General features: G+C 44.1%; 1 protein-coding gene across 2 annotated transcripts in view; it reads left to right on the top strand.

The window, feature by feature from the left end:
• The window catches only part of AGBL1 (AGBL carboxypeptidase 1), a 385324-nt gene that overhangs the window by 179891 nt on the left and 185558 nt on the right, over nt 1–19875 (top strand). For both annotated transcript variants that reach the window (XM_050967394.1, XM_050967395.1), the window contains exon 19: nt 16727–16856. In XM_050967394.1, the coding sequence (XP_050823351.1) occupies nt 16727–16856 (130 nt within the window). The remainder of the gene's footprint in view (nt 1–16726; nt 16857–19875) is intronic.

Genomic DNA, 19875 nt, shown 5'->3' with positions numbered 1-19875 from the left:
AAAGCCAAAATGTTCACACCTTGGTGCATAAAGTTAGGGTCCAAAGTCCATTTTTAAATAGCTAGATAAGAGTGGTCTGATTTTCAAAGGTTCTGACCACCTGTAACATTCACTGAACTTTAGTGGCAGCTGCTGGATAACTCAGTACTTTGAAAAATCAGGCCACTGATGTAAGTATTTAAATAACTTTAGGTACCTGGTTTGAAAATTCATGCCAATAATTGTGCAAAACCAGCTGAGTTTTGCTCAGACAGGCCTCTGTGAACCATTTTCTTATTTTTGCTTCCATTTGCATGAGATCACATTGCCGTAGTTGTTTTGCTTTGGATTTTGGGTTTGCAAAATTCAAGACTGCCAAAATTACCAAGTTTGGCCTGGTTTCCAGGAGAAGCCATTCAGTGCCAAGGAGTTTCAAGTGGTTCCTATCAGGAACCATAAATAACTCCCTGGCCTGTGAATCTCAGCCCTGGCTTCACTCAGCACTTTGACACAAGCTTTCTCAAACCTCAGCTGAGGTTTGTGCTATGGCTGGGAGCCCTTTGGGGGACTCAAGTTTCAGGTTTGCAATGATTTTGCCTGTTCATGAAATTTTATTTATTACAAATGTTTTGCAGAGCTCTACAAACCCATCAGGTTTCTCTAGCGGATACTTTGTTCTAATAAATGTGTATTGAATGCTTCGTTTAACTTTACTGTTGTGAAGTGCTCAGAGATGCTGTGCTTGGATGAGCAGTTATGTAAGTGCAATTTGTTGTCATTTTTTAGTATCAGAATTAGCATTCAGTCGAGGTCGGGAGCCTCCCAGTGCGTGTGTGTGTGTGGGGGGGGGAAAGCAAATAAATGAAAGAAAGCTTAGTGCAGGGGTCGGCAGCCTTTCAGAATGGTGTGCCGAGTCTTTATTTATTCACTCTAATTTCAGGTTTTGTGTGCCAGTTATACATTTTAAAGTTTTAGAAGATCTCTTTCTATAAGTCTATAATATATAACTAAAGTATTGTTGTATGTAAAGTAAACAAGGTTTTTTAAATGTTTAAGAAGCTTCATTTAAAATTAAATTAAAATGCAGAGCCCCTGGAGCAGTGGCCAGGACCCAGGCAGTGTGAGTGCCACTGAAAATCAGCTCGCGTGCCATCTTTGGCACACGTGCTATAGGTTGCCTACACCTGGCTTAGTGCATCCTCAAGCATTACCCAAACCTTTTGGTTTATCCCCAGCTGTTGGTTCTACTCACTTGCAGATCAATCTCCTGAATGTCCTTTTAGCAGCTCCCAGCCAACTCCTGGTGTCTCAGCTCTGACAACACACTGAAAGCTTTGGGCCATATGAGTGAATGGCCTATTAATTCAATTTGCTTGAAGTTACAAAATGTAGAACTGCTCTCTCTTTTCTTCTGTGGTGAGGGTTAACATTTGTTTTAATTAAGTATCATTTGAAATGAATGTACTGGTGAGAGGTGCCCTATTGACAGCCCTGGAAACTGAGGTCCTCCAGTTATCCACAGGATGGGCACAGCCCTGCAGTGTGGTAGCGTCACATTCACAGACATGAATCTATCACAGCTAGCATGGCTCTCCTCGAACATGGGGCTCTGCACCCAGGGTTGTGAGGAAAGTGTAGTTTCCTTGGCCCACTCAGTCCTTAACCTCTCAGCTACAGTTGTCCATCAAGGAGTGATGATGAGGTTTATGTATGTAATATTAGTATCCTATTTGTTAGCAACTGGACTGGCACTGTCTCCGTAGAAGTTATCCTGTACTAACAAGGGGTTCACATGGAAAGAAGTATTTAACTGAATGGAAAATACATGCGTCCCAAATTTGCTTTCCGTTATGCATCTGTAACATCTCTTGATGTCACACAGTACAGAATTGCCCAATAGCCTTTTCTGTTTTCTGGTTCATAGGCTCTGTTACACACAGGCCTGATTCTTTGATATTGCTTTTCTCCCACAAAAGAAAGTCTGTTGGGAGAAAAAGAAAAGAAAAACATGCTTTTTCTGGAACTCATGATTATTCAGTGGAATTCACCCTGCAGAGGTGGAAATCCCCTGCTGGACTGGAGCAATATTAACAAACCAGGATTGCTATGTAGAATTACTAGTTTGGTTTTACCCAGTAAACTACAGGAAAGTATTATTTCTCTGTAGTGAGAGAGTATTTGCCACTCAAAGAGCCTATGTATGCTATATGAGGTTAGCAAACGAGGTTTGCTTCAGTAAAGCACACACCAGTCTGGGAACGAGAAATTCCAGTGACACTATAGATATTAGCAAAAAGCTAACCACCATTATAATACTGATTTCACATAATGGCAGATGGAAAACCCCACTCTCAGCCTGGAGCAAAACTTGGTTTTTCTGCTTTCTTTATGCAGTCTCCCTGCCTTCCTTGCAGATGAAGAGTGTGGGCAAATGATGCACTTCATTGATTCATTTTATTTTGTAAGATACCACTCAGCATATTTCAGTTAACGCTGCCTTGTCAGAGCTATAATTTACTTACAGGGCTAGTGTACTGTGTCTTTCTATATGTCAGCCAGTGGCTAATTCTGCTATAAATCACATCACAGCCCCAAATACATCTCTCTGGGAAAAACGGAGACCCTTTTTTCACTCCAATACTAAGTTGGATAACTGACCAGCAAAAATACAACAACAGAATCAAACCACCGCATGCCTATTCCTGCTTTGAGAAGGTAGAAGGCATCTGATTTGACTTATGGGCATTGATATCTCATTACCCTCAATATTAGATAACCTATTAGAGCTTAAAAGGTCAGGCCTCTCCATGAGTTCAATAAAAGTTTACCTATCCGCCATCACAGCCTTTCAGTCCAAGGTGATCAACATTCTATCTTTGCTCACGCGCTAACCAAACGTTTCCTCAAAGGACTCAGCAACATTTACCCAGAACTATGTGAGTCTACTACACCATGGGACCTCAGCCTGGTCCGTAAGGCCCTCAACCATTCCCCATTTGAACCTATGGTAACATGCTCACTACTACAGCTTTCCGTGAAAGTGACATTCCTTGTGGCAATTACATCTGCCAGATGTGTAGGAGAGCTGGGGGGTCTCATGGCAGATCCCCCATACACAGCCTTTTTTAAAGACCGCACCTGAAGTTTTTAGTGAACGTCATCTCAGTTTTCCATCTTAACCAACCCAATTACCTACCAACATTCTACCCCAAACCTCACACACATAGAATGCAGTTCACGCTTCATACTCTTGATGTACGGAGGGCATTGGCCTTTTACATAGACAGAACAAGGCCATTTTGTAAATCACCCAGGCTGTTCCAAAGGGAGTGCCATATCTAAACAAGGATTCTCCAAGTGGATCTCTGATTGCCTAAAACTATGCTCTCATCAGTGTGACTGCCAACCCCCCAAGGGGATTCACATGCATTCCACCAGAGCCCCATTAGCCTCCACTGCTTTCCTGAACAATGTACCCATCATGGACATTTGTAGAGCTGCTACCTGGGCATCAGCCCATACCTTTACACAGCATGATGCATTAGAGCAACAGGCAACATCTGATACCTTGTTCGGACTCTCTGTACTATCATCTGTCATGACTTCAACTCCAAAGCACTCTCCTTCCACTGGAGGGCACTGCTCTGAAGTCACTTAAAGGGAAGCATCCACAGGGCCAGCACTCAAGTAAGAAGAGAAAGTTACTCACCTTGTGCAGTAATGTAGGTTCTTCGAGATGTGTGTCCATGTGGGTGCTCCTCTACTCTCCCTCCTCCCCTCTACTTTGGAGTTTCTTACTCAGTCTCTGCAGTAGAGAAAGAACAGAGGGGGCATTGGTCGCACAGCGTCAGTTAACTGCCTGAAGCAGCATGAGATGGGGACCATGCATGTGTGACCCAACCTGGCACTGCTACCAAAAGTCTCTGAGTGCAGGGGTGCACGAACACCTGAAGTGAAGCACCCACAGGAACACACATCTTTAAGAACCTACATTACTGCACAAGGTGAGTAACTTTCTCATCCCATGTTCCAGAGCTGCTTCTGGCCTGCAAGTTGACAATGTACCCCTGGGCTGGACAAAGGTTGGCTCTCCCTCCGTTAGGTCATTTCTACTCTGCTACCTAATCCAGAGTAGTTGCCAACAAAAGTTTTGAGAAGGGGGATGAACTTGATGGCTTGGAGTGATACTACTGATAAAGTTATCACAGTGCATGACTGGGCTTACCCAGTTGACAAGTGGTGACTTTAGCTTCTCCCACTTCTGTCTCCTCCTCCTTCCTGGTCTCTCTCTGCTCTGTTGACTGTTTTCAGTCCCAGTTCACTGCCCTGCTCTGTTGTGGGATGGCATCTCTCATAACCCACTGACACTTTCAGTCAGGTTGCAGTGCAAACCCTTGGGGCACCTATTGAGAACTGCAGGTTTCCAATCTGTGCTCTTCTATTGGGTGATGATCGGGATGAGAGTGGGCTGGTACGGCATATTGGTAAGAAGTGGCCTCCAGTGCCGGCCCATACGCAGCTGACGTTAAAGTGTTGCCATGACAGCGCTTTAATGTCGCTGCCCCTTTTGCCCTCCCCTCCCCCTCCCGTCATCGACCCCGCCAGGGGTGTGTGTGTAAGGGGCAGCTGCTCCAGGACCTTTTAAATAGACACTGGAGCCCTGGGTGGTGTGGGCCAGGCAGTATGGCTGAGAGAGGCTGACCTCCCAGACCCGCCCCTTCCGCCCGAGGTCCATCCTATTCTGGGGGCCTACAGTCAGGCTTCCTGTACCGGTAAGTCCTTTGTGCTACTTTCACCCCTGTGGTGATTATGCTTAGCCTCTGCTGGATCATGGAAATTAGAGATAGGACAAAAACATGCTAGGTCACACCTAGCGCATCCCAGCAGAGGCCCATGAAGGAGTTGGTTCTTGCATATTTCTCATTGTTGTGTTCTGTGCAGTGTCTTACCCTTCGCTGTTGAACCAAGGACAGGTTCTGACTGATGTTGACCCATGTATATGCTGAGATATTCTGGCCCTGTGGTTTAGTGGTGGCACATCTTTAGAGGTCTGAGATTGAGCTTTGTGGTTCCCAATAGCTGCTGAGAGAGCTTTGTTTCCTTTCCAGTGACCTGTGAAACGCCCCAAAGAGGATTAATGATTAGGTACTCCAGAGGGAGTCATGCCTCTGGGGCTTCTTGGCTGGTTTGAAATTTTTGATCGAGTGAAATGAGATCTCAGCAGAGCTGTCATCAAATCCTTTTTTTTTTTTACATGACTTTAGAGTGTAGCCCTTTTCCTTTGATCTCCTGTATACCTTTGCTTGTTCACCTTTGATAGACTGCTTTTCTTTTTTATTTGTTATTTAGTGTGGACTAGGATTTAAATTAGGGGTCTAGGTCTCACAATTCTTAGGAATTATCTACACACACAAATTAAACTGATTTAACCAATAGGTTTTAAAATTAACTCAGTTAAATTGGTACAACCCAATGTATGGACAATTTAGCTTAAGCCTGTTAGGAATCATGTAAAGGTAAATGGATATAAACCAGCTATAAATCAGTTTAAGAGTATCCACACAGGAGTTTGCCCAGATTTAAGTAAATCTGTTTAAAAACACAATCCAGGTTGAACCTGTACAACTCTGTGCTCCCTGGTCTTAGGTTCTGTTCCTAGTTTTATGACTGGCTGACTTTTGAACCCTGTGTGTGTCATTTGATCTCTTACTACAGCCATCTGTAAAACTGGGTTTTGCTTGCCTGTCTTCCATGGGGGTTAGAAAGACAAGTTGGGTGAAGTAATATCTTTTACTGGACCAATTTCTCTTGGTAAGAGAGACAAGCTTTCGAGCTCAAGAGGAAGAACTTTGTGTGGCTTGAAAGCTTGTCTCTCTCACCAAGAGAAGTTGGTCCAATAAAAGATATTACCTCACCCACCTTGTCCCTCTAATATCCTGGGACCAACACGGCTACAGCTACACTACATATTCCAAGAGGGTTATAAGTAGAGCTGGTTGGAACATGTTTTTGGGTTTTTTTCATGGAAAACTTTAACTTCTCAGTGAAAAACTGAAAACTTTCAGCTGAAAACATTTGGTTTAAATCCAAACATATCTATTCAGAAATGCCACCATAATGCCTCATGGGAGTTGTAGTTTGGATGCCTCATGCCCCACATTCTCCTCTGTGGGCTGGGCTCCCGAACCAGGCTACATCTGTGATGGTGCACCACAATCTTCTCTCCTGCTGAGCCATGATCATAGGAGTCCCTGACTGTGTGATGTATCATGGGAGATGTAACCCAGTCAGGAACTCAGTTCAGAGAAAATTGGAGCATGAAGTACCTTAACTACAACTCCCATAATGTACCATGGCAGCATTTCCAAATCAATTGTTTTGTGTTTGTTTGTTTTTTCAACTGAAATTTTTTGGGGTGGGGTGTTGAAGGGGTTGGACAAAAAACAAAAATTATTTCGGTTACAGGTGTTTAACTGTTTCTCAGTTAAAAGTCAGAAATTTCTGCAGAAAGCAGACACTTTTTATGAAAAAAATTTGTTTTCTCGCAAATCTAGTTTTCTGTCAAAAAGCAGTTTTCATCAAACACTTTGTTGTAAGGCTTTTTCAGTTATGATGCAATAAGCACTTTGTGACCCTGAGAGGAGAGGCAGTAGAGAAGTGCAATGTCCAGTTATTATCAGTGGGGTTTTTTGTGTAGCAGTTCAGCTGCATGGGAAGTACAAGAGATGCATGTATGGAGCTTGTTTCACCATTACCCTACATCTTGTATTCTCATTTTCACCCCTGGAAAGTGAGTGCTCAGTGAATGTAACACCTTGCCACTTAGATTTGGTAATGATTTGCAAATTCTTTGTCCAGGGTGCTGAGCCCAATGCATGAATCAGCCCCACAGTGTTTAATGCTCAAGACTGTTGTCCATCATTCAGTGAAATAAATGTGAGTTTGATGGACAAATCTTGTGACAACATTTGCGTGGGCCTATGATGTAACATTACCAGTCTGTATTAATACTGTCAACTCACCTTTTTAGCCAATCAAATCATCTGTACTGTTGCCTCATTTGATTATGACCTTGCTAATATTAGCTGGGGGTGAAGCAGATCTCATTCTGTATCCCTAACTGGTTTGTAACAAAATCCGACTTAATAAAATGTGTCCATCAAGTCCAAAGGAGGGTTCATAATAGAGGAAGCTGAACAAGGACAGTGACACTGTTACATGCACCAAGCTGAAAGAGCACAGATTCTGTATCATTTATCTTAAGAAGAAAGGATTGTCCATTGTGACAAAATCAGTCAGATGTAGAAGATGAAACACTGAAGGCTCATTAAGCTAATTAGTGGCAGTGCTTAGTTGTAAGGAGGCAAGTGGAAGCTGGCAGAGTGCTGCTTTAGAAAAGCATTTGCCCAAGAGGAAGCATTATGCATAGTGAATTCATTAGTGTGTGCCGAAAGGGTAAAATCGTGCTGCTGCTGCCACCCCAGCTGGGAAGGAGACCTTCAATGGCATCATGAAACGGTTGGCAGCCAGATGGCACAATTGCCATTCAGGAAGATAAGTACAGATTTGTTCACGTGTCATGTAATATTGATGAGAAGGGAGCACAGAAAATCTTCATCCTAAAGGCCTAGCAGTAAACCAGCATGTCAACAGGAGGTCAATCTCATAACCGGCCTAGAAGAAACAGGCACTCTGTGTGAATCCCTTAACTGTCCATTGTAACTAAGATAAACTGGGTTGCCTCTTAGACTATTGATGGTTGCCAACAGAGGAACTAGAGAATACTGAGGACTATTGAGAAGTTACATTCACTTTCCAGCCTTTGGTTTCATCACCTATTTCCTTAGTGTTAATCCTAGTCCCTAAACAACTATGAAAGTGAGTGTGATTGTTGATCATTATAAAAGCGGGCCTGACAGTAGAGTATGCTGCAAGCTGGTTTAAGGGACATTGCAGAGCTGTAGGTGGTGCTCCCAGAAGTGGAATAACAGGGTGACTGCAAGTGAGGATTGAGATACATTAGTGCACTTATAAGGAGAGCTGCAGTTTAGAATAACAGGGGATCCCGCAGGTAAGGACTGAAGTGCATTGGTTAGAACTGTGAAGGATCTAAGCCATAACATAGAAAAGGGTGCTGAGGGCCAGGTTGGAGGTTTGTTTGTTTAGCTGTGTGTAGGAATCTGGTACAGTGGCTGCCTAAACTAGGAGTGCTGAAATCTGCCACCTTTTTCAGCACTGGAATTCACTGATTTCCCCAGGAAAATGTAATGCTGAAAACAGAAAGGAAGAAGAAAATGCCTGACTTTCCTACGGTTCCTGTTGTATTCCATAAGTAAAGGTTATCCAATTTTCTGACTCCTCCTCTCAGTTGACACTAATTTGACATCACACTATGTCAGGGATCGGCAGCCTTTGGCACATGGCCCATCAGGGTAATCCCTGGTGGGCTGGGATGGTTCGTTTACCTGCAGAGTCCGCAGGTTCGGCAGATCGCAGCTCCCACTGGCCATGGTTTACCGTCCCAGGCCAATGGGGGCGGCAGGAGGTGGCAAGGGCCAAGGGATGTGCTGGTCGCCCTTCCCACAGCCCCCATTGGCCTCGAGTGGTGAACAGTGTGAGTTGCAATTGGCCAAACCTGCAGATGCTACAGGTAAACAAACTGTCCTGGTCCACCAGCAGAGTTCCCTGATGGGCTGTGTGCCAAAGGTTGCCGATCCCTGCACTATGTGTTGCCATGCTAGCCCTATTAAAGCCAATGCAAACTGAAGATGTGATGGGAGGCATACTCTGAAGGTCCAGCTTGCCCCCAGAATAACCTGGGCACTTTCTCAAGCCAGGATAACAATGAGAAGGGCTATCAGTCCTGGAGCTTCATGATACAACTGAACACCAGACAAGGTCAGGAACAGGTCCTCTTTCCATCTGCATAGGTCTATCAGGTGTAATGTAGGGTGTGAGAAAGAGGGGTTTTGCCTTTCCCTAAAATATCTTTCATTGGCCACTGTAAGAAACAGAATTTTGGACTTGTTGCAGTATGGTGACTCCTGTATTCCACTTCTTATGTCTTTTGAGCACAATGTCTGTTTTGCCAGCCATGTTTCCAGGCAGTACTCTGAGCCCACACTGTGTTGGTTGTTTGTCCTGAGTGAGAAATGAGTCATCCTTGCAGAATCATTGTTAGCTGCCTCTCTATTATCTGCTGTGACACCCCACAACACACCTCTGTCTGTCTCTGCAGTGCATTTCCCTGCTGCTTTAGCAGTGCTGAAATGACTAGCCAACTGGCTTCTTTTTGCCATGATTATGTAAGGACATTTTATTACTCTCATTTCTTTGAGTTAGAAGGAAAGTGAATGGTTACTGGTGAATTGCTAGCTGCAATAATGATGAATGGAAGGGATTCATTCAGCGGTGTCTTTATTCATGCCCTGAGGCTTTTCATCTGTGTTTTTATTTCATTCAATCTAATGCACATTGATATCTCTTGGCAAACTGAGAGCATCACCTTCTGTACTCCTTGGACTAGCGGGAGGGGCGTCACCCCATGGCTCACTCCAGTGAAGCTCCCTAGCTAGCCCAGGTGCAGCACTGATGGGTTCCATAAGGAGCTGTAATCAGCCCACCTACTTGGCTGGAAGGATGGTTTTCCCAATGGAAAGAAATAATGCAGTATTATACAGCGATGGCCCAGAGCACAGCAGGAACACCCAGATCAAACTGTCAAGTCTTTGATCAGAAAGGTTCCCCCCCTCACGTTCATGGGACACAGGAACCTCAAAGCACAACCAATCAATTGTCACCCCATACTGGACCTACCAAAACACACCCAAATACCTGATAATCACATACTCTGCTGCGCGTCATTTAATATAGCTCTGCACTGAATTACTTTCAATATAAACATTCATTTTTTTCCTCGCTATTCTGTGACTTCAAGGCACAAAGATCAAGGTGAATTGTATAATTAATCACCTCCCCTGCTCTATGTGATTGCTCAGATGCACATACAACAGCCCTCTGAGGGTATGTCTACACTGCAATTGGACACCCGTGGATGGCCCACACCAGATGACTCAGACTCAGGGGGCTTGGGCTGCAGGGCTGTTCAATTGCAGTGTAGACATTCCAGCTCGAGCTGCAGCCCAAGCTCTGGGACCCTCCCACTTTGCAGGGTCCTTGAGCTAGGGGTTGCAGCCTGAGCCAGGATGTTTATGCTGCAATTAAACAGCCCCACAGCTGGACCCCCGTGGGCCTGAGTCAGCTGGTGTGGGCCAGCCTCTGTTTTTTAATTGTGGTGTAGACATAATCCTAGAGACTAGAAGGATGTGCCAATCCTACCCTGCTTCTAACTCAACATAAACACATGCGATCTGGTCCAATCTCAGTTCCTGGCTGTTATTTGGCTTTATTGTTAACTTACCAGCAAATACAAAACTCCATGTAATCTTCCTGAGCATGGGTGTTCCTAGAGTTTTTCTTCCATCCCCAATTCCTTCTGCTTCAGAGAAACCCTTTTGTATTCTTAGGTTGGAGTTAATAGGATCCACCCACTTGGGCTTCCTGGGTGTCAACAGAATAGCTCTGCATCTCTGTGCGGGGTCATAGCGCCTGACCACCCGTCATAGTCAAGTCAAATAATGCAGGCTGACCTTTGAGTGTCAGCCATCCTGAAATATGAGGATTTGTCCTGGTTTCCTCAGCCCAGTCCCACTTCCAGTCTTGCAGGATAATGAAAGAGCCCTGAAGTTAATTGGGGCTGTTGCATGGTGCTAAGTGACATCTCATTGCACCACCAACACACAGCATCGTTGCAGTGACACAGCCTCACAATGCAGATGCACAAATGTTGAAGACAGTTGTGATCTTCCTTGTGTGGAGACTTAAAGGGAGGACTGGGAATTAGAGCGAAAGAAAATCCATGTCCTAACATATTCCTCAAGATCATGAGCAACAGTCTTACTGGAGATGCCCCTTTCCTCCGATTTCTTGGGATCTGTCTCACTGGAAACACAACGTGGAAATCTGTCAAGCAGAATTATGGATTCCTGCATTCACGGCAACAACACCAAACCACCATAATGCAGGTTCTGTTTTTGTTCTTCCTTCTTGGCAGTAGTTATTTATAAAGCCCAAGATGCTGTGCCTGGTTGAGGCTGTCCCATGCTGCTCAAAGGCATCCTGCTTTTTATGTGCATCTACTTCCCTTTATAGAGATTCTTACCCTATATCAGCACTGCCTTCTGTTATTAGGATGTGCAATGAATGGTGTTGCTGCTTTCTAAATATCAAACACAATGCGTCCCTTTAGATTTTATAGCTCACTGTGCCCCAGGTGTTGTTATTATCGGTCCTGACATCATTCACTCGATATACTGGGCCCTGTCTTTCCAGTTATCTGTAATGGACAGGAGATTTTGAGTCATTTTATCTTGAAATCGCAGCAACATTTTATCTTTAAAAAGTGACTTGTTTCTCTCCCTCTCCATTTCTTCCTCTCTCACCCATTTAATCTCTTTCACTTTATCCCCATGTGTCTCTTTCTTTCATGTCTCTATATCTCACTCTCTCTGTATTTTTTCTTTTCCTTTCTTCCTTTCTCTTTACCTCTCTCCTTCTCCATTTCTTTCTCTGTCTCTCCCTTTCTACCAATAGACCTGATCCAAAGGCCTATTAGTGTCAGTGGAAGGACTTCAGTGAGTTTTAGAGTGGAGCCTGTGTATCTCTCTGTCTTTCATAAGAACATAAGAACGGCCATACTGGGTCAGACCAAAGGTCCATCTAGCCCAGTATCCTGTCTTCCGACAATGGCCAATGCCAGGTGCCCCAGGGAATGAACAGAACAGGTAATCATCAAGTGAATCTCCCCATCCTTCCTCTCCATACAGCCACAATGCACTGCAGTTAGAAGCCAAGGTGCTTAATGGCTTTCTTAAAGAGAAAGATGGTTTAAACCAGTACAGTAGACATTAAGTACCTCTGCATATGGGGTGTGTAGAAGAAGGTTTGATCATACTTTAGTTTCTGTGATTGCCCATCAACATACGTGTCCAGCCATGGTAGGGCCATGTTGATTTCTAAACGTATTACCCTACGTCTTTATGGCCCCCAGGTAGGACTTCATTCCTAAAAACTTGCTGCTCTTGAGGTCAGCATGAGTAGGTTTTGCACCTGTGGCCATGTCACTTCCTATTCCCTGGTTTCATTTTTCTGTCTGCTCATCCGCTTGAAAATTTCTGGGATGCCTAAAGAAGAAAATCTGGAACCGCTGCCCAAGAGCAGACCCTGTGATTGGTGTGTTGTGAGGATGGAGAATGAACTTGTTCAGATCTACCTTTTCCCATGGCACCTGCCCTTTTCTTATTTATCAAGGAAACAAGTTAACTCAGCACTCTATGTTGAGGCAAAGCATATCTGAGAGATAGGAAGCTGTGGCTACTGGAAGCTTTCTCATGTTATGTGTCATTGCGCAAACACCTTTGCATTATGTCTTATATCCATTCACAGACACCTCCATAGTAGGAACCAGAGGATCTCTTATCTTCAAATGCCTCCATATCCTCTGTTGTATAAATTTTCACTTGTGCTTTCTCATGAGTCACATAGATACCCCTACTCCTCTTACAGCCCCATTGGACATTGGGGACGATGAGGAGTGGGTTTTGTCCTTCACCAGTGGCATGAGCACACAATTATCACAAGGGGGAGGAAAGGAGAAATGGTGCCTCTGAGACTGTCTTCTTTCCCACAGCACCTTCTGGTAGCTACGCACTGCCCCTTATTCAATGGCTCTCTCTAGGCCAGTGCTTCTCAAAGCTGGTCCGCTGCTTGTTTGGGGAAAGCCCCTGGCAGTCTGGGCTGGTTTGTTTACCTGCCCGGTCCGCAGGTTTGGCCGATCGTGGCTCCCACTGGCCGCGGTTTGCCACTCCAGGCCAGTGGGGGCTGCGGGAAGTGGTGCGGGCTGAGAAGCACTGCTCTAGACCATAGAGATTCCCCAGTATTTAAACATAGAAGAGCTAAAAGAACCCGGATCTAAAGCCAACGCATCACATAGCATCAGGTTTGTGAAGAACAAAAGTGCGTTTACCAAGGATTTAATGTATGGATAACACATCTGATTGAAACTCTAACAAATAGCTGAATTACAGCTAACCTGTACAAAGACACAGAGAGCAGACTTTTCTTTTTCATGTTGGAAATCTTTCAGCAGCAAATGCTTTCGCTGTTTCCATTAAGTTCCAGCTAGTCTTAGCCAAAGTGGCAAGGACTCTTGCTAAGGGAAGAAGACACAAAGCATTTACAGCAAATCTAGTAGCTTGGAGATGCAAGGTAACGAACACCTTTGATCTGAGAAGCGAATTTCATTGAATCCTGGCAAACACTCAAAAGCCAATCTTGACTTCCTACTCCTTTTATTTGTTATCAGTACTTGAGATCAGCTTAATATTTTACCTTCACCCTTGGCTGCCGAGCATAAGCTACAAATGTCATTGGTAGTAGGAGAGGGAGAGAAGAAAGGAAGAAAATAGGGAAGAGAGATGGCATGAAGCAGTCACTGAAGTAAACATGCTTTAATTTAATTTAATTAAAGCTTTGCAGCAACCCAAAGGCAGTGACTATGGACTGACAGGCAATAGTGCTAATATTTAAAGACGGTTTAAAAGAGCAAAGATAGTAATGATTGAAAAGAGGAGACTGAATTCCACTGTCCCACTCCTGTCCCCATGCGCAGGCCCTTATTGGTTGGCAATGTTTTGTTTTACATACTCATGGCATAACGATCACTTTGTAACTAACTACCATGGAGGCGCATGCTATCCATTGAGAACAGTCGTACTGAGGAAGGACTTCTGGATTCACCAGGAGGGTTGTAAATTTGCTGAGCTCAGATAATCTTGAACTCAGATCTAAGAAAAGCCCTGACTTGTATCAGTGCAAGACAATTTGTGAGTTGCAATCTTGGTGAGAGTGAAACCTCCGCAAGGATGTAAGGATATTCTGAACTAAAAGGAATTCACTGCAGGAGGGTTAGCTCAGAGCTGTATATTTGAACTGAAATATACAAAGTCTGCTCCACACAATCAAACAGCTTAAGCGATATATTACAAACAAGGTCCTGTGTACTCTGAGTCACAGTGGGACCAGATTCCATGGCAAGAGCTACTAAATTCTGTGGTTTTGTGTTACATTCTCTCCTTGGATTTGGCGAGCCGCTCCCACTGGTAGAAGTGATTGGGAGTTTTTCATAGAAATGTTTTTTTTCTTTCAATAGAAAATGTTATTTCCATTCAACTGAAATTTTCTGTAAGAAAAATGTCCATTTTGCAGAATGTTTTCTGACAGAAAAATTGAAACAAAATATTAGTGTAGAGGTGGTTTGACATTAATCTCTGCAACTGCTTGAGCAGCTTCTTTCCTTCCTGGGAGTAGTAGGTCAATTGTATCATGATCCCCTTGTTCCTTATGAGCTGAGCTCTGCTTGTTGGACTTCATCTTCCATGATACACTATGCTCATGGGATTCCCTTCATGCACCATGGTGGCTCAGCTAGAGGAAGAGACTATGGCAGCTCAGGCAAACGCAGATTATTGTTGACCCAATCTGAAATGAAAGGTTTTTCTTTGGGAACTTTGAAACATTTTGTTTAGACTGAAAAATTTGAAACAATATATTTCAATATTTCTACATTCAATTTCTTTTGGCATTCTGTGAAAAATTGATTTTCATGTGGATTCGGAATAAAAATAAATGTTCAAAATATTGCTGTTTCCTATAGGATGGAAATTCTATTTTTTTTGTATCAGTTCTACTCATTGACTTAAGTGGTCCATGGGAGGACATGCCACTCAAGGAAGAATCTGGATCTTATTTTTCCACAGTCACCTGCAAATTGAGTGAGTACCATGCCGTGCAACCGGTGACTTTTGCGTGGTGATATCACTCTTCAGAGGTAGCCTGCTAGCAATGCATTAAGCACCCAGGGGGAAAGTGTGGTTGTTCCTCTTGGCAGAACTGCCACTGTAGAGAAAATGAGGAAAGGTGAGGCTTGGGTTAACTTTATGTGTAAGGCCACAAATAAACATTACACTAGATTGCCAAGTTTTGAGCTAGAAGTTTTTCAGCAGCAGTTATCACACCAGCAAATTCTCACTTCCAGGGTGTTAGCTATTGCAAATGTTTTGCAAATTGCAGAATGAGTAGCAAGGGAACTGTGAATTCAAGGGAAAGGGGAAGTTAGGTGACAACAACAGCAAAACTGGAATGGATGTTGTGATGTCACTAGAAACCCCAAGGTGGCATCAGAGCCTTGTTTTTCTACATTGTATGTGTGTATAAATATAACATTCTCTGTGGATTCTACTATTTCTATACTCTCTTTCCTGCTGTCAGACTTCCATTGCTTCTGCTCCTCTCCAAAGTCTCTGAACAGACTTTGGAGCCTCTTCCCTCCAAACATGTTCTATCAAGCACTGATGGTGCTGAAGGTGTGTGCAACGCAACCTAACCGGTGAACTTTAACAGTGTAAAGTCTTGCCTGTGAATTATGAAATCTCATTCATACACACGTGATGGTAGTGTGTTTCTACATACTGTGTTGTTAGAGGGCTGGAATATTCAATGTAGTGGGAGAAATGGCGGAACATGTTATCTCCTGTTAAAGTCAGACGGAGTTCTGTGGCTAAAATTCCATATGATGTTTAGAATATATACCTTCGAGCACACTCCATCTCTAGTTTACTAAGCTAACAGTAAGTCTTCTACAGTAGATGTGGTTGATTTGAATGTGGTAGCTCTTATCATGAATGTAGATCTAATGGAGGGCCTAAACTTTATCAATGCATCACAATTTGCGAATTGCAATCCCAGTTAGAATGAAGCCTTTGCGTACAGTGAGGTTGCTTGGAACTTAAACAAAGTCACTATAAAGGAGATCACTCAGATATGCATAATTGCATTAAAATATGCAAATTCCCCTCCATGCAATCAAACATCTAGCACAGTATATTAGCCAGTGAACCAGAACCAGAGAGGAAATTTCGACTGAGGTAAGGTAAAAGTCTCTTTAGTCTAAACCCAAAGTCCTTACTTAGGTTTTACTCAGCACTTACAGTGAAGTCAAATTCCCACTAAAGCCAATTGTTTTTTATAACAGTGCTGCATAGCATAAAGAACTTATTGGTTCTTGATATGTGTTTGAGATGGTTGCATTTATCATGACTGGAGAAACCATGCATGAGATATTCTGCTCATCTCATGCAGGTGCCTATAGATTTTCAACAGGGCCTGACTAATTTTCCAGTTCCAATAATAATGACTGATGTTTGGGCATTCCTATGCCCCATGTTGGCTTTGGAAAACCCACCATTTATACCTCCACAGACCATGATGGATTCTATATGTGACATCAGACTTTAGCAATTTTTTAGAGAGTTTAAAATAAGAGTCTTAGTCCTGTTTAATATGAGTGCGTGTGTAAATCAAAACTGCGTTGGTTACCTAGAATCTAACTGAGCAGACCCTGTAAGGAAATGAAATTGATAATTAATACTTTGCAGAACCCTCTAAAATAAGCTTCTGTGGAGTTTTAGTTCATTAAGGCCCATCTCTGAAATCTAGGTATATATCTGTGAATTAGTCTCACAAGCCAAGCCTGTCCTAGTACAGGGACTATCCAGAAACAGCAGACATTTTGAAACCACGGAGTTGTTTTGTTAGTTTAATTGGGGTGTGTTTTGTTCCGTAATTCCAGCCACCGGTGCTCCTTGAGTGGGGATGACCTGAATAGACAGTGGCTGGCTCCCAGCTGCCAGCTCCATCCAACCATTTACCACACGAAAGGCCTCCTCTACTACCTGTGCAATGTTGGACGGGCTCCACTGGTGAGTCATTTCTGTGTTCCTTTGTATTAATTCCCCTGCACTGCTCATTTGTTGAGCCTTCCCACAAGACTCCTGTGCTACACAGTTCAGGAGAGAGAAGGGGTCTGGGAAGATCTGAAAACATTCCAGTGCTGCATTACTCAGGAAGTGGGGAACAGCTTGGAGACCATCACTTCAGTGGGATATTTTACTGCTTATCAGCCGTTCTAACCAACAACCCTATGTTCTGATGCCCTTGCCCAGTCTGGAGAGCACACTGGCTTGGGGGTGGGAGAGGGAATTAAGGTTAGGAGAGCTGAAGTTGGGATGTAGTTTCTGGAAGTTCTGTCCCCAAAATCCATGCTATCTGGGATAGCAGAGCACTGAAGTAACAAATTTCCTGATGACAGGATGCCACTTTGTACCAGCCTGGGATCCCCTAAGTATTTTAGAGGGTTCCTGCAGTGTTTGCTGTGGAGACAGGCATCTTAGTGCAGTATTTAAAGCAAGGGACTGCGAGTCAGGAGATCTTGATCTGATTTCTGGGCATGCAACTGGTTCTCTGAGTGATGTTGGGCAAATAACCTTGCCCCTCCGGGCAAAGTGTTCTCCTTTGTAAAATGGGGATTACAATGCCCACTTTTCATAAAGCTCTTTGAGTCTTCAGGTAAAAGTGCTAGATCGGTGCAAAGTATTATCTGCGGACCATTTCTGGTGGAGTAGGGAGAGAGTTTGCAAAGATCTCATGACAGCACAGTAACCAGCTCCAAAAGGGAATGAACTTCTGTGCTTCTCTGTCTTGGGAAGGAAGTCTCCTCTTCTCCCCGTTGGCTGAAAGCCCTCAGCATGAAACACAGCAAGGAGTGGAGAAGAAACCTCCACCAGACTGGCACTCAGACTGGGCTTGTGATGAGTAAACCAAGGATTTCGGCTTGTGCTCCAACAGCCCCTAGTGGAAAAGGAAAAGATTTATGTGAACATATGACAAGTGGAAGGCTTGTTTAAAAATATAAATAAACACTAATTAGCCATAAGTATGGCAGCATGCTCTGGTTTCCAGCTGGGACCATCTGAAAGGCAGCTGAGAAACAGCTGAATACTAAATGTTGCTCATAGAGTAACAAAGTCGTGGAATGGGCCACTACGTCATCTTCCACCTGCCTAGTGTGATACTGGATATTCAGCCCAGTCATGTCGTCGGCCACGCTGTCATCTTTTACATACCTCATCTGATTTAGTCCCTGTTTCAACACATCATTTTTTCATGTGCATAATTTTATGCACAAGTTTAAGTCCCATTGGTTTCCGTGCTTTTCTGAATCCAGGGCCAGCTCCAGACACCAGCATTCCAAGCTGGTGCTTGGGGCGGTATTCTGCAAGGGGCGGCAGTCCCTGTTGTTTTGCCCCTAAGCAGCATGCTGAATTGCTGCCGCAGGCGGCGGGGCCAGTCCGTATGCCCTTAGGGCGGCAGGCGCGTTTCCGCGGTGAGAGCAATTTGGCAGCAGCTTCTATGTTCAGCTGTCCGGGGCGGCTTCAGCTAAACATAGAAGCAGCCACCGAATTGCCGCCGATTCGGAAACACGCCTGCCACCTTAAGGGCACACAGACTGTCCCCACTGCCCGCGGCGGCAATTCAGTGTGCTGCTTGGGGCGGCGAAAACTGTAGAGCCGGCCCTGGCTGAATCAGGGCCAAATGGCTCATCCTGCTCTCACTGAAGTCAAGGATCATTTTTGCCATTCACTTCAATGGGAGCAGGATGTTTCATAGTTAACAACCAGCCAGTAGCTTTGGGACTCTGGAAGGGTATCGTTAGCTCAAAACTCATCTGTTAACCAGAGACTTAAGCAGCTCTTCCCAAGCCTTATCTCTACAAAGAGCTCTGTAGATGAGTGGAGAAACTCCTTTGTGATGACTTTATGGAGGAGTATAGTTCATGACTTTGCAAGCTGAAAACACACAATCCCCACAATTGCACTGCACATGTGTGTCTCTGGTTAGTCATCTAACTGGGTATTTGAATATGCAATCATGGTAACTACAGATGCATTTTGGCATGACAGTGAATAGGATGCCCTAGTGCAGTGTTTCCCAAACTTGGGACACTGCTTGTGTAGGGAAAGCCCCTGGCAGGCAGGGCTGGTTTGTTTGCCTGCCGCGTCCACAGGTCCGGCTGATCGCGGATCCCACTGGCCGCAGTTCGCTGCTCCAGGCCAATGGGAGCTGCTGGAAGTGGTGTGGGCTGAGGGACATACTGGTTGCTGCTTCCAGCAGCTCCCAATGGCCTGGAGCAGCGAACCGCGACCAGTGGGAGTCGCAATCGGCCAGGCCTGCGAACTCAGCAGGTAAACAAACTGGCCCGGTCCGCCAGGGCTTTTCCCTACACAAGCAGCGTCCCAAGCTTGGGAAACACTGCCCTAGTGTAAGTGCTTGATTTTCTAAAGTCCCTGGTAGAGATGTGCTAATAATTGATTTTTCAGATCAGTAGCTGAACTTAACTTTTTTATTGTGGGTCAAACAAAATGTTTCAGTTTTTTAACCTATTAAAAAAAACTGCAGTAAAATTTGAAACAAAAAGGTGTTTCAAACTGAAAAATCTAAACATTTTGCTTAGAAAATGTCAACACATTTGTATTATTTCAGATTTAGTTTAAAAAGGTTAGTCCAAAAAATTTTGCCCAGCTCGTCCCTGGTTCCTCCTCTCCTGTGGTTGAGGTACTCAAGCTAGTTCATACGTAAGGATTTTGCATTGATTTTTTTTAAAGCTTAATACTCCAATCACCAGAGACTCAACTCCAATTGATGGATCCCTTGTCCTCTGGGAATAGTCTAATTATTTTGCACTGTGGAATTCCTTTTCTGCTCATTTGTCAGTCAAGCTATTTTGGTGAAAAATTGTGTTTTTACTTTTGAGAAAAAAAGAATTCCTTTTCTGCAGGTGGCAAAAAACTCATGAGACAGCTGCAGCCCAAAAGGATTCTGGTCCTCTGTGGATCTGGGAGACGTTTTCACTCTTCCCAGGGTCACTGACCAGAAGAATGT

Source organism: Gopherus flavomarginatus, chromosome 9, assembly GCF_025201925.1.
Source record: "Gopherus flavomarginatus isolate rGopFla2 chromosome 9, rGopFla2.mat.asm, whole genome shotgun sequence".
In the NCBI taxonomy this organism is placed as follows: domain Eukaryota; kingdom Metazoa; phylum Chordata; order Testudines; family Testudinidae; genus Gopherus; species Gopherus flavomarginatus.
The sequence above is the reverse complement of the archived record's forward strand: the minus strand, read 5'-3'. Positions and strand labels throughout refer to the sequence as shown.